The sequence below is a fragment of the Oryctolagus cuniculus genome, chromosome 1, assembly GCF_051225735.1.
Source record: "Oryctolagus cuniculus isolate XC-2025 breed Fujian yellow rabbit chromosome 1, ASM5122573v1, whole genome shotgun sequence".
Taxonomy (NCBI): Eukaryota; Metazoa; Chordata; class Mammalia; order Lagomorpha; family Leporidae; genus Oryctolagus; species Oryctolagus cuniculus.
Genome location: NC_142867.1, coordinates 2,940,520 through 2,954,375, shown reverse-complemented (window position 1 = coordinate 2,954,375; position 13,856 = coordinate 2,940,520). Strand labels below are relative to the sequence as shown.

General features: G+C 68.8%; 1 protein-coding gene across 12 annotated transcripts in view; it reads left to right on the top strand.

Moving 5' to 3' along the window:
* The first annotated feature begins 490 nt into the window (after positions 1-490).
* Positions 491-13,856, top strand: part of ANO1 (anoctamin 1) — a 152,338-nt gene continuing 138,972 nt past the window's right edge. For 9 of the 12 annotated variants that reach the window (XM_070062429.2, XM_070062232.2, XM_070062357.2 and 6 more), the window contains exon 1: positions 13,527-13,631. In XM_070062429.2, the coding sequence (XP_069918530.2) occupies positions 13,574-13,631 (58 nt within the window). In that variant the 5' untranslated portion in view covers positions 13,527-13,573. Of the gene's footprint in view, positions 644-13,175; positions 13,323-13,379; positions 13,632-13,856 lie in introns of those variants that run through there. The other 3 variants (XM_070062161.2, XM_070062301.2, XM_089307309.1) reach the window with 3 other exon arrangements.

The window sequence follows — 13,856 nt, the reverse complement described above, 5'->3', positions numbered from 1 at the left end:
GCAGCGGGCACGCGCTGAGCACCCACTGTGCGCTGCCCCCAGGCTGAGCCTGTCCCCACCTCCGCCTCCCGTGGCTCTCACAGCAGCGCCACCGAGCCAGCATGGCCAGCACCCCCCGCCCCGAGCCGAGGACCCAGACACCCCTGGCAGGAAGCGGTTTGCTCCCGTTTCCCCTCCGTGGCCCCCACACCGCTCCGTCTGCAAGGCTGGAGCGCATCCACGCAGGTGCAGGTCGGGAGCCTGGCACAGCAGGCAGCAGACGGGGCGCCCGGGAAGGGCTGAGTCGGGGCAGCGCGGGCTGAGGACGGGGCGGCGGAGAGGGGTCCCCGGGCGCCGGCCGTGGCGGCCACTCACAGCCACGGGCAGGGCCGTGGGGTCCGGCAATGGGCGCAGTAATGATTAACCCGCGTGGGCACCGGGCTGGGCGCCTCCCTGCCCTGCTGACTCATTTTGCAAACTCCTCTCGCCCTGGGAGCGGCCCCGCCACCTGCCCGCCATCCAGCCACAGGGGTGCCCCCTTGGGCAGACGGCAGGGGGACCCGGCCGCCCGGAGCAGGCCCCCGTGTGAGCCCCGCGTCCGGGAAGAGTCAGATGGAGGCGGCGGGTCAGATGGAGGAGACAGTGCTGGACCCCCTGCTGGCAAGTAAGGACGGGGTTGGGTCTGGGGGGACAGGCGTGGGGCTCCCAGCCCAGCTGGGAGAGGCGCCGGCCCGGGCAGGCGGGCTGGTCCCGACCCGGCCGGCACCAGCCTCAGCTCCTCCCCCAGGTCCAGGGGTGTTTGTGGTGGGACCACCCTCGGCCGGGGGTCTGCCCTGTGCGTTTTGAGATGGTTCGTGCCTCCCTTCTGTGTGACAACCTCAGAAATGTCTCCGGGCAAGGCCCGCGTGCCCTGGGGCCCAGCCCAAACCGCTCCGCCGGCAGCCGCGGGGGCCCTGAGCTGCAGCTTTGGGCTGGGATGCCGCTGGCTTGGGGGTCCCGAGCCTGGTGCCTGGTGCCTGGTGTCGCGCAGGCTCTCGGGGCCGGACCCCCACGTTCTCCCTCGGACCCGTCGTCCGCCCACTGGGCTGCCTGGAGCAGGTGGCCGGCCTGTCTGTGGCTCCGCTCGGGCCCTGGGTGCTGGCTCGGGGTGGGGGAGGGGAGGCTCTGAGAGGCGGGGGTGCGCCCCTCCTTGTCTCAGGGGCCCTTGGCCACCGGCCGCCCGGGCCACGCTCACCCCTGCGTTTCCCGTGAGTCTGTCTGTGAGCGGGGGAGTGCGCGGGAGCGGAGCGCAGGGCAGGGGCGGAGGGGGACCGGCGAGGGCCGGCGGGGACCGGGCAGCGGCGGCCGTGCGTCTCTCCGGCCAGTTCTGGAAGTGTCGGAGAGTGGAGACAGAGGGCGGAGGAATGCGAGTTGGGCAATGAGGGTCTCCGGCCGCCCTCGCCCGGATGTGCGGCCCTCAGACGCCAGCGCCGGGGCCCGCGCCCCACCCCCACCCCGGCCGCGGCCCCAGATGGCCGTGAGGGAGCCGGCCGCCCTCGCCCGGATGTGCGGCCCCCAGACGCCAGCGCCGGGGCCCGCGCCCCACCCCCACCCCGGCCGCGGCCCCAGATGGCCGTGAGGGAGCCGGGCCCTCTCTGGGGTGGGCTCCCTGGCATCCCGCCTGGACCCGCGGGTCACTCCTACGCCACCACGCTGGCCACGCTGGCCCTAGCCCCGGCCTGAGCGCTCCCCCCACCCCCGTGGTTGGGAGCCACGCCCTTTCTTGCTAAGGTCCAGACGCTCAGTGAATCAGTCAGTCACACTCTAGTATAAACAGGGTCGGCCTTGGCCTTTCCAGGGGCAGCCGTGGGCAGCAGGGGCGGGGTGTGCGGGGAAGGTCCCTGCGCAGGGGCAGGGGCAGGGGCAGGGGCCAGGCTGCCGTGACGAGCCACGCCCCTCCTGCCGTTGCCGGAGACCCGGGATTTCTCTGCGGGGCCGCGGGCGGTGACTTCCACCCCCAGAGGAGCTCAGGACGCGGTCAGAGGCGAGGCAGGGGCCGGGCGCGGAGGCTGACCAGGCACCTCGGGCGGCCTCGGCTCCCTCTCGGGCTGCGGGGAAGGACGGCAGGGCGGGGCCGCGTTCCGCCGGGGGTGGGGCCAGGAGAGGCCTCCCTCTCTCCCTCCCTCCCTCCCTCCCTCTCCCTCTCTCTCCCTCTTTCCCTCCCTCCCTCCCTCCCTTCCTCCCTCCCTCCCTCTTCCTCCCTCCCTCTCTCTCTCTCTCCCTCTCCCTCTCTCTCCCTCTCCCTCTCTCTCTCTCCCTCTCTTTCCCTCCCTCTCTCCCTCTCTCCCTCTCCCTCCCTCCCTCTCTCTCCCTCCCTCTCTCCCTCTCCCTCTCTCCTCCCCCTCTCTTCCTCCTCTCTCCCCCCCCCCTTTCCGTGTGCACTGAGACCTGGGTCCCCCAGTCTCCCGGGAAGTGGGGGTCTCTCTCTTGCCCAAGGCCACTGTGGCTGCCCAGGGGAGGGAGGCCAGTGTCTCCCCAGTCCCTCGGGAACGTGGCCGGGCTGAGTGGGCCCTCGTCCGTCGGGGAGGGGTCCCCCAGGGAGGCAGGGGCCGAGCGGGGCTTGTGGCAGCCTGAGGAAAGCAGACCAGGAGGGCGGCGAAGGGGCCTGCCTCCCGGGACCCCGCGTCGGGCTGGGCTGGAGGCTCGGCGGCCGGCAGGGGGCGCCCCCAGCCCGTGGCCCAGCCCCGTGGACGAGCCGCTGGCAGTGCTGCCCCGAGCCAGGGCTGTTGCTCCACTCGGGTCTGAAGGGACATGTTTGTGCTGGCGGGGTGACCTGGCCTGGCCCTCACACCCCTCGGGGCTGTTTGCTCGGTTCCACCGTGGTAAGGGGACACAGAAGTTGCCTACGTGCAGCATCCAGGACTGGCAGGGGCTTCATGAGGTCATTGGACACCCAGCCTTCTCTCCAACTGTTCTGCCACACTCTGCCTCATGGCCCAATGTGGCTGCTTGAACTCAAGCCATTGAATGTGTATTCCAGCCAGTGGGAAAGAGAATGGGTGGAGAGGCCACTCTTCCTTCCGGAAGCTTCCCCTAGGCTGTCACCCCTTCCTGGTGGCCTGAGCTTAGTCCTATGGCCACACCTGGCTGCGAGGGAGGCCAGGACACACGGCTGTGGCTCTCAGCGGTCACAAGCTGGCCAGGAACCAAGGAATGGGCACAAGCAGCTGTTGGGGTGGGGAGGGGGGCACAGGCCCAGAGCAGCACCCCTGGTCCCCCGCTGGGGCCACCAGCTGGCCCGAGACTGGGCCTCCACTTCCTCCCCGGGCCTCGGCCGTCTTGTCTGCATAGTGGCACCGGTGGCCCCGTGGTCTCAGCAGCTCCAGCCCTGAAGCCACGCGGGGCCACGGCGTTGGGCGTGGCCCCTTCCCTGCCACACCCCCGGTGCCTCGGATGGAGCTAGGCTCCTGGCCGGAGCGTTTGTCGAGTGGCTGAATGACAGGCTGAGTCTGCCTGGGTGCTGGTTCCGGTCTCCTCCTCCCTCTCCCCGTCTGCTCCTGCCCGTCCGCGTTGGGGGTTCCCCTCCCGGCTTCCTCAGCCACAGACGGGGGGGGCCCAGCGCGGGTGAGGGCGGCAGTGCTGGGGGGGGGGGCTGTGCTCTCGCGTGGTGTGGGAGGCGTTTGCTGGTGGGCAGGGCGTCCCAGCGCGCACCCGGGGCTGCGCCTCTGCAGGAGCCATGGGCCCCGCAGGTGCCCGTCCCCTGCCCCCGACGTCCCTCAGAGGCCGAGTGAGCTCTACGGCCGCCAGCGGCCCCGGGGCCTTTGCACAGCCGCCCCCGCTCCCAGCGTCCCCAGCGAGTCTCTCCGCGACCTCCACCGAGGGCTCTTCTCGTGCTCCCTCCCCTCACCCTGTTTCCTGTGCTTCAACCCCCCCCCCCGCTCCAGGGGGCTCTTACTGGCTCGGTCCGCCCCCCAACACAATTCCCATAACCGCAGAACCTTCCGGAAGATTCCCTCGTCCTCGGTGCGCAGACCGGGCCGGGCTGACCGTGGGCTGGGGCCCTCGGCTTCCTCCCGCGGTTTCCGCCACCAGAGAGACCCCGCTGGCGGCGGGGGGGGGGGGGTGCAGAGAGCTGCTCTCGGCAGGGGCCCCAGGCCGGTCCCTGCCACGTCCACGTCTGTGCCATGCGGGAGACGCACGCGGGTGCAAAAGGGTGCGAGGGGCTCCCTGGGGCTTCAATTCCCCAGAAAACAGGGCCAGGGAAAGCAAGGCTCTAAACGTAGGAGATTACAAACTCTGGGGTCCGAGTGATGGGGCAGCGGATTAAGCCACCACCTGCATCCCACATGGGCACCAGTTCGAATCCCGGCTGCTCCTCTTCCCATCCAGCTCTCTGCTGTGGCCTGGGAAAGCAGTGGAAAATGGCCCAAGTCCTCAGGCCCCTGCACCCGCATGGGAGACCCGGAGGAAGCTCCTGGCTCCTGGCTTCAGATCACCCCAGCCCCAGACATTAAGGCCAACTGGGGAGTGAATCAGCGGATGGAAGCTCGCGCTCTCTCTCTCTCTCTCTCTCCCTCTCTCTCTCTCTCTCTCCCCCCCTCTGTCTCTCAACTGAGTGAACAGATCTTAGAGACGAATCCCACTTAGCGCCCTGGCGAAGACCCTGCAGGCAAGGCACAGCCCGTTGTCCGGCCGGCCTGGGGTGGGCGCCGCAGTGGACCCATCTCACAGGCAGGGAAACTGAGGTGAGGAGGCTGAGGCGCTGGCCCGGGGGCTGAGCAGCGGCCGCCAACGAGGAGCCTCCCGGGCCGCAGGCCGGGCTGTGGGCGCCGAGAGCCGCCCGGTGCTGAGCGGGGAGCCCCGGGGGCCAGCTCGGGAGTCCCTGCGCCTCCCGGCGGCTCTCGGCGTTCACGCAGTCAGCGCGCGCCCGGCGCTCGGCAGGAAGACGCCGAGGGACGCGGGGGTCCCAGCCCCACTGCCCCCGTGGTTTCCGACTGCAGGGTCTGGTTCTGGGTCCTCGGAACAAGCGGCCGGAAGGGTCTGGAAGGGGCAGGGACACAGGCGGCCCTCACCGGCACAGCTGTTAGCCAGGCGCCGTCACGTGTCCGTGGCCCCGCTGTCGGGAACTCTGCACCCCTGCCGTGGAGCGGGCTCTGCACCCACTGGGGGACCCCCAAACAGGGAGAGGCCTTCGGGTACAAGACAGCTCCCCCTAAAGCCAATGCCCACCCCTCTCCCCGGGGGACCCTGAGGACAACCTCCGGGGCCACCGGACCCTCAGCTCCAGCTGTCTCAGAACGGGGTGGGGGCTGCACCCTCCTGTGCAGGCGAGGACCCTGACCCAGCCTGGGCTCCCCCAGTGCAGACAGCCGGGCGGTGGGTCCTCCAGGGGACAGCACCCCCCTCCCGCTTGCTCCTGGGCTGGGGGAGCCGGTGGCAGCCGGGGCCTCGGCCAGGCAGGGGGCAGGGGTGTTGGGACATGGGCCCCAAAGTCCACTGCCTGGCGGGCGGGAAGCGGCTGGCGGCCGGGCTGTTTGTTGAGCTGAGGTTTGGTGCTTTCCGGAGGGCAACGCCCAAGCTCGGAACCGGGCTGTGCTCTCTGCCCGGGAGGGAGGCCTGGGCTCGCTGGCCTCGGGCGTCGTGCACCTGCTGAGCCGCACACGCCTTAGCCCGGCCGTGTGTCTGCCGGCCGTCCTGTCACAAAGCCCGCTGGGGGCAGGACCACGAGGCCCAGATCCAGACACTGAGGTCCCTGCACACGTGCTGTGCCGAGGTGACACCGGGTCACGGTGCGGCCCCCACCCCATCCAGGACAGCACGCGGACACACACAGGGGGAGGGCACGGGCAGGAGCTGGGCCTGCCGTCCCTGGGTCCCGGACCGCACCTCCGGGACGCGAGACAGCGGCCGCCTACGGTCGGAGCCTCGGGGCTGTGGTGCGCGTTCGGGCAGCCAGAGCTGCTCACGGGACCCCCTCAGAGGGAGTCGTCCTGAGCTGCCGGGCCCACGGCGGCCCTTAGGGTGAGGGTGACACAGTTCATCCCTGCGGAGGAGAGCCCTGGAATGCACTCTGCCCCAGCCCCTGCTGCGGCCTGGGAAAGCAGCGGAAGACGGCCCAGTGCTCGGCCCTGCGCCCGCGTGGGAGGCCCGGACGGAGCTCCAGGCTCCTGGCTTTGGCCTGGCCCAGCTCCGGCGCCGTCGCAGCCATCTGGGGAGTGAGGCAGCCGGTGGAGGACCTCTCCCCGTCCCCGTCTGTCTCTCTCTCTCTCCTTGTCACTCTGCTTTTCAAACACATAAACACACCCAAAGGAAAGCGATCCACTGAGGTCCCCCAGCGAGGGACGAGGCCCGGACGGGAGCCCCGGGGCACCCAGCACCCCCGCTCTCATCCGCTCCCCTGGGCGGCACAGAGAGGGAGGCTGCCACCAGCTCGCCAAAAACATCAAGTCCGAACCGGCAGGGGCGCGGTTGTCACCGGCCTGTCCCATCTGCCCTGGCGCAGGTGACAGCCCCGGAGTCCCAGCCGCCACGGCCGCAAGCCACGGACACAGGGGGCATGCAGTGCTCGGTTCACGCGGCTCCTGAGCACACAGTGTGGCCACGGGGCACCGGCCAGGCGGGCTGCTGACCGCGCGAGAGGCCACAGAGGAGCAGCAGGAGGGAGTCGGGGGCCCTGCTGGAGCGGCCGCCCCGGGGACCCCCGCCTGCACGCTGGCTGACCCCGAGCGTGAGATTTTCAAATCAAATGTTTCACCCCGCAGCCGGCGACAGCAGCCTGTGCCGGGGTGGCCTGGGGACAGGACTCAGCCTGTTTTCCAGAGCAAAGCAAGCCCTCCTCCCCAGGCTGTCCCCTGGGCTGTCCCCCGAGCGTGGGTGGAGTGGGCGGGACGTGCGCCCTCGGAGATAGCGGGGTCGGGTTTTGGGTTTTGCGTCTCCGTCTCGGGTTCCGTGCAGCGTCTGGGAGAGCGCCCGCTGCCTGCCTCCCTAGAGGATGCTCTGTCCTCATCGGCTCCTCTCCCAGGGCTGCCAGGGCCCAGGAAGGCTTCCCAGGGCCCCTGGAGGGGAGGCGGGGCCGGGCGGGGCCGGAGCTTCTGTCCCTGGGAACCGCGCCGCCCCCGTTGTTGCGGGGAGACACTGCCTTGGGGACTGCTCTGCCCCGCGCCCGGGGAGGGGCCGGCAGCTCCGGCCGGGCAAGGGGTCACCTGGCGAGGCCGGCACTCCCACAGACCCTGCTCCCCCGGGGCCCCCGCGCCGAGAAGCGGCTTCCAGCGACTGGGGAGTGCCAGCCTGGGTCTCTCCCCGTGGGATCTCCCTGCGGCCGCTGGAGGGGAGGAGCCCCCCGCCGCCCCACAGGTGCGTGTTCTGGAACGTTCTGTGTCCACCTGCTCCCTCCCACGCCAGCCCCCTGTGCCTCGCCGCAGGCCTTGGTGCTGGTGTTATTTGCCCTGAAAACAAACAAACAAGAAAAACCACTGTGCGCTTTCTTGGAGCGCAAATATTTGCGCCATTAATTAGAGGCCGTTTAATTTCCAAAACTCCAGCAATATGGGTGCCCTCTGGGGTAAACAGGCCTCTGGAGGTGACCGGCCCTGGCCAAACGCCCTCCCGCAGGCCTTTCACCTGCCCCATCCCCGCAGACAGACAGACAGGGGTCAGCCGAGGGCCGTGCCACCGAGGGCAGGGGCTGACGCCGGGTTCTTCCGGCTCTTTCCTGCCTTCCTCATTATCCCCGTCACCAGGAGTTGCAGCGGATGCGTCAGGTCCGACCGTGGGAGATCAATGCAGGGCTGGGGTGGCGCCCGGGAAAGAGTTCTCGGATGGATCAGAACCGTCTAAAATCGCTTGGACCCGGGTTTCAGTGCAAGTCCTGGCCGGCGGTGAGGTCATGGGCAGGCCGTTCCCTGTGTCTCTGTGTTGGGTTCCTTGGCGGTAGACAGAACGGTCACTGAGCCCGGGGTGGTCGTGGGGACGGCAGAAATGAGACAGTGAGTCCATCTCTCTGTCTCTGGTGTGTCACCGTGGATCTCGGCGCAGGGCCACGCCCAGCCAGGGGCACAGCGTCAGTGCCCCGAGACCCGTGGCACCCACAGAAGGTACTGCCACGCCCCGTGTGCCACTGCACTTCCAGTGGCAACTTATCCATTTATCCAAAAGGCAGAGTTATGGAGAGAGGGGGAGAGAGAGAGATAGAGAGAGAGAGAGAGGAGAGAGAGGAGAGAGAGGAGAGAGAGAGAGGAGAGGTCTTCCATCCGCTGGTTCACTCCCCAGATGGCTGCAATGGCCAGAGCCAGGCCAGGCTGAGGCCAGGAGCCTGGAGCTCCATCTGGGTCTCTGGGTCTCCCACGTGGGTGGCGCTTGGGCCATCTTTGTCGCTTTTCCCAGGTGCATTAGCAAGGAGCAGCCAGGATGCCACCTGGTGCCCATGTGGGATGCCGGTGTCACAGACGGCGACTTAACACTGGCCTCTGCGGGCAATTTTACGTGGCACGGGACCCTGGCCGGAGGAGGGGCACCATGGTGAGAAGAGGTGTTTTTATTTTTTTCTTCTGAGACGTCTTTCGGAGCTGGGCGAGGCTGCTCGGTGCCCTCTGCCCCGCCCCCAACATCTCAGCTGAGCCCGACTGCGGGGCAGCAGGTGGAACTGAGCCACACTGCGGGGCGCTGGCCAGGCTGTAGGACGCTGTCCCCTCCGTCGGGGCCAGGGCCGCTTCCTTTCCATCTCCACAGTGACACTGGGTCTTTAATAAGAAAATCTGCTAAGCTTAAAAAGGAACGGAGCTCTGGGGACACGTGGACGGAACCGGATGGCCCCTGAGCTGAGCCGCGGGAGGGGACCCTGGGGGCCTCCACCTGCAGGCGGTCCCTGGAGGAGTTAGAGCCGCAGGGGTAGAAAGCAGAACAGGGTTGGGGGTGCCAGGGGCGGGGAGTTGGTGTTCAGTGGGGACGGATTCGGTCCGGGAAGATGAGAAAGTCGTGGAGACGGACAGGGGTGAGGGTCACTCATCAGCGACGGCTCAGCGCCCCCGAGCTGCCCGCTCAGCAATGGCTACGATGGCAAAGCTTATGTGTATCGCACCACAGTTCGAGAATAAAACATAGGGGCTGGCATTGTGGCCCCGCAGGTTACCCTACCACCTGCAGCGCCGGCATCCCACATGGACGCTGGTTCAAGTCCCAGCTGCTCCACTTCCGATCCAGCTCTCTGTCAATGCGCCTGGGAAAGCAGTGGAAGATGGCCCAAGTCCTTGGGTCCCTGCACCCGCGTGGGAGACCTGGAAGAAGCTCCTGGCTCCTGGCTTTGGCCTGGCCCATCCTTGGCTATTGCAGCCATTTGGAGAGTGAACCAGCAGGTGAAGATTTCTCTCTCTCTGTCACTCTGCTTTTCAAATGTTTAAGGAAGACAATAATAATAATAATAATAATAAAACGAGGCATGAAATAGTGAGCTGGACTAGCGGAGGGCACAGGGGGTCGTGAGTCTGGCTCAGTCAGGACGATGGACGCATCCGGCTTTCCCGGCACACGCCAGCCCTGGCCGCCGGGGCTGCAGTCCCAGGGCTCCCAACTTGGGCCAGCGATGTCCTCCCCCCGGGGCCTCAGGTGAGTCTAGAACTCATCTGTCAGGTGCAAGCGACAGGAGCACGCATGACACAGAACTGCCGCCGGCACCCATGAGCTTGACCCTGAGCTTGGAACGGGCGGGCACACAGCAGGTGCACTCCGGTGCCTGCGAGGGCCACAGACGGCCCTGCGGGGAGCGGGCAGAGGGCCCCCCCAGTGTCCGGCCGTGCACAGGTGCAGCCCACAGTGGTTCTCTGTGTCGGCGCAGAGCCCCCCCTGCCCCAGCCCCCTCCTCCTCTGCCCAGGGAACCCCTCCACGTCCCCTCCAGCGACACCTCGGAACAGCCCACACGTCGGCAGGAGAACCCCGGGATTCACACACGGTGGCCTGTCCACATGATGGAATATTATTTGGCCATAAAAAGAAACGAGGCGCTGGCACGTGCGCCGTGGCGCGGAGGAACCTCGGGACGTTGTACAGGCGAACCGCGGTGAAGGAAGCCAGACGCTGCGATTCCGTGTACACGGAACGTCCAGGAGAGATAAATCCACGGAGACAGAGCAGACCGGTGGCCGCCGGGGCGGGCTGCGGGGGAGCGCAGGACACGGGCGGCGGCTGCCGGGGCCGTGGGGTTTTCCTCTGTGTGGCGGGGATGTTTTGGAACCGGCAGAACCGTGGCTGCTCCACGTGGTGACCGCGCACAGCGCCACTGAGTTACGTGCTAGGAAGCGGTTAACTCTGGGTTCGAGGAGTCACGTGTGGATCTTCTATTTAATCATCAAAAATGACTCCCGGCCACCCCAGGCCCTTGTCATCTGCCTGCTGTGCCAGCCTTCCCAACGCTGCCTGGGTGCCCACCTCCCCACCTCCGGCCCCCACCCAGCCTGCGTCAGACCCCCCTAAGCCTCCCACCCACTCTCCACTGCCGGCTCCTCCCTACTCTCAGATGCTGGGCTGGCAGCTCCACACACCTCCGAGAGACAGCTACCGCCAAGGCCCATTTTACAGATGCACAAACTGAGGCACTGAGGAGCAAACAGCCTGACATGAGACCTGAGCCTCTCCCTGAGCGTGGAGGCCCCTGGGTCCATCCGTCTCTGCACCTCCCAGTGCCCCCTGGCCGGCCTGGGTTAGGGGCCCAGCCCAGGGCAGGTGTGCACCAAGCCCAGTGCAGCTGCAAACAGACTCCCAGAGACTATGAGAAGGACCCCTGACCCTGTATGTGACACGGGGGAAGGGCGTGTGTGACAACGTGGGCGTCTCCGGGTTTATCTGAGGGTCTGTGACAGCTCTGGCCTCTGAGAGCCAGGAACACGTGGGAGTGGGGGCTGCAGGTGCTGTCCCCGGGGGCTTTGACGAGTCCCCTGCCAGCTCCAAGGCGTCGCGAGCCCCAGGGTCTGATAAACGCTGGGCCCCGGCCGGCCCGGGCCTCACCCGACAAGCCCTATTTTAAACCTGGGCCGAGCCTGGAGCCGAGCGCAGGCTGCCCGCTCACCAGGCCGCCGAAAAGGGAAAGTATTTTCCGTAATTACAAGCATTGTGCTCCGTGATTACCATGTCCCGTAATGACAGCTGTGTGCCGGGATGACAGGCAGGCCGCCGCCCCGCGCGCTCCCGACACAAACATCTCCCTGGTCCAGGCACGGGGTGGGGGGCTGGGCTCAACCGCAGAGACTTGCGGCGCCCCAGAGCGCGTGGCATGGGCACCCCGAGATACTTCTCCTCCGTGGCTCCCGGCTGCAGCCCGGGGCCCTGCGCCCCTCTCCCAGGACAGCAGACACGGGAACAGCAGGCGGGTCCAGCCCTTCTCATGGCAGCCGGCCCAGGTGCTTCCTGTAGCCCGGCCTGGGGCAGCTTTGCATGCGTGGGCCCCAGCCGAGGGGGCTCCGTGGGACGCGGGCCCCGGCCGAGGGGGCTCTGTGGGACGCGGGCCCCGGCCAAGGGGGCTCAGTGGGACCAGGGACCCAGCCGAGGGGGCTCCGTGGGACGCGGGCCCCGGCCAAGGGGGCTCAGTGGGACGCGGGCCCCGGCCAAGGGGGCTCAGTGGGACCAGGGACCCAGCCGAGGGGGCTCCGTGGGACGCGGGCCCCGGCCAAGGGGGCTCAGTGGGACGCGGGCCCCGGCCGAGGGGGCTCTGTGGGACGCGGGCCCCGGCCGAGGGGGCTCCGTGGGACGCGGGCCCCAGCCGAGGGGCTCTGTGGGACGCGGGCCCCAGCCGAGGGGGCTCAGTGGGACGTAGCATATCTGGAGGTGACACAATGAACAGAGGAGAAAGTGCTTTGAGGGGAACCGACATCTATGGATGGCCGCTTACCATAATCTTCTAACAATCCTGCCCCAAGCGACGTGTATGTTAAATCTGGCCCTGCCCTGCCCCCTGCAAAGCTAAACAAGGGACGTTAAAAATAGCCCTGGTCGTATTTACATATTTCTCTCCCCCCCACCCCCAAGCCTTTTCGGTTTATAGTTCATCATTCCAGGGATAAGAATGCGAAAATTGTCTCTGTGTATTTACACAACTGAGCCATCGCCGGGTATCGCGCTGGCCATCGGGCCCTTCCAAGAAAAATGAGCTTTTATCTCAGCTCCTCTGCCCCAGCGCCCGGTGCAGAAGCGCTGGGAAGGGCGCGTGGCCCCAGCGCCCGATTCCATCCGGGCCCTGGGGGCTGGGCCTCTTGGGGGGCCGTCCAGGGGCTGAGCTGAGTCACAAGCTCCCCCCACCCCGGGGGCACCCAGCCTCCCGGTCCCGTCTCCTTGCCAGCACGGGGTGCGTGGCAGGCAGCGAGGACCTGGCCAGTGGCCTTTGCTGCCAGAGCCCAGGGCCGCGCACGGGGACCGATCCCAGCAGGCCCAGGGGGTCAGTCAGGCCTGGCCTGTGGCACAGGTCTGTCCCCCGGCCCTGGGGGTCTGTGTCTGCCAGGGTCCGGCCAGAGTGGGCAGCCCTCAGCGGCAGCCTAGCGCCCCTCTTGGGGTGCAGAAATCCTGAACCGACCTTGCAGAAGGTCAGGCTGGCTGCCCCCCACCCCCCCAGCAACCCCCTACCCAATCCCCCGGGGCCACCAGCGCGCAGCCCTGTGGCAGGGAGCAGCCAGCGTTTTGCTTACGGTTCTGCCTCAGAATTTATTGTATTTAGCACACCCAGGCGCCTGCCCCGCGGGGCTCCAGCGGTGCCCACGGCTGCGCGTCTCCAGGACCCTGAACTGTCCAGACCCTGCCTTCCAAACACGCAACGCCAGAGAGCCATCAGGGCCTCCTGGCTCCCTGCCCTGGGCCCTGCCTGCTGCAGGGCTGCGGCCGGGCTGAGAGGAGAGAGGGCGCGGGTGCGAGGGGGTCAGGGCCCCGTGCTGGCGCCCCTCGCTGCACCCTCCGGGTCCCAGGATTCCGCCCCCACCCCCGCCCCCGGGACAGACCCTGCTTCATTCGGGTCCCCAAGTTCTGCCGAGACCCAGCAGTGGGCCTCGCATCCCGCTGCGCTGGAACCCCCGTTCCCGCTCCCGTTCCTCCAGGAGTGGGGGGTGGAGGTGGGGAGCGCGCAGGACCACCCACGACCCCGCCCCCTGCCCTCCGCGGCGCTCCCCTGGGGCCCTGGCTGGGGGCGCGCCCCCCGCGGCGCCGGGGGCCCCACTGCCCGGCGGGACCGATAAGCGGGTCCGGGGAGCCGGGGGAGTCGCGCGCACAGCGGGAGGCCGGGGGCGGGCGGGACCCGCGGGCCGAGCGCCGGCCGCCGTCTCCAGCGTCCCGCGCCGCTCGCTAGCTGGGCGCCCGTGTGGCCGCGGGGCGGGGCGAGGGCGGCGTCCCGCAGGTAACTCCGGGGCGGGGAGACCCGCCCGGGACCCCCGGACCAAAAGGCCCAGGGGGAGGAGCGGCGCGGCCGTACGCGAGGGCGGCCGAGTCGGCTCCGGCGCGCGCGGCTTCGCGTCCCGCCTCTGGGGAGGAGAGGGGGACGGTCCCCTCCTGCGCTGGGCTCGGACCCTGGCCCTCAGAGTCGCCGTCGGCCCCTCTCCAGGACCGCGCGCGTCCGGGGCGCACCGGAGCCGGGCAGCGAGCAGCGCCATGCTGGAGGGCGACGTCGGCGCGCAGGGGCCCTGCCCCCAGGAAGCCCCCGCAGCCCGTGAGTATCCGGGGCGGCGCGGGGCGCGGGGGACCCGGAGCGCGGCCGCAGCGGCGGCTGAGCCGAGGGGCGCGTGGGGAGCAGCGGCCGGGGACCCCAACCCCCGTGCTGCAGCGGTGGACGCGGGAGGAGGGCGCTCGGGGTCGCTGTGGTCGCCCCCAGACTGAGCGACCGGGCTGCGCGGGGGGCTGGGCAGGGGGCGCCTGCGGGGAGGGGGCAGGGGGC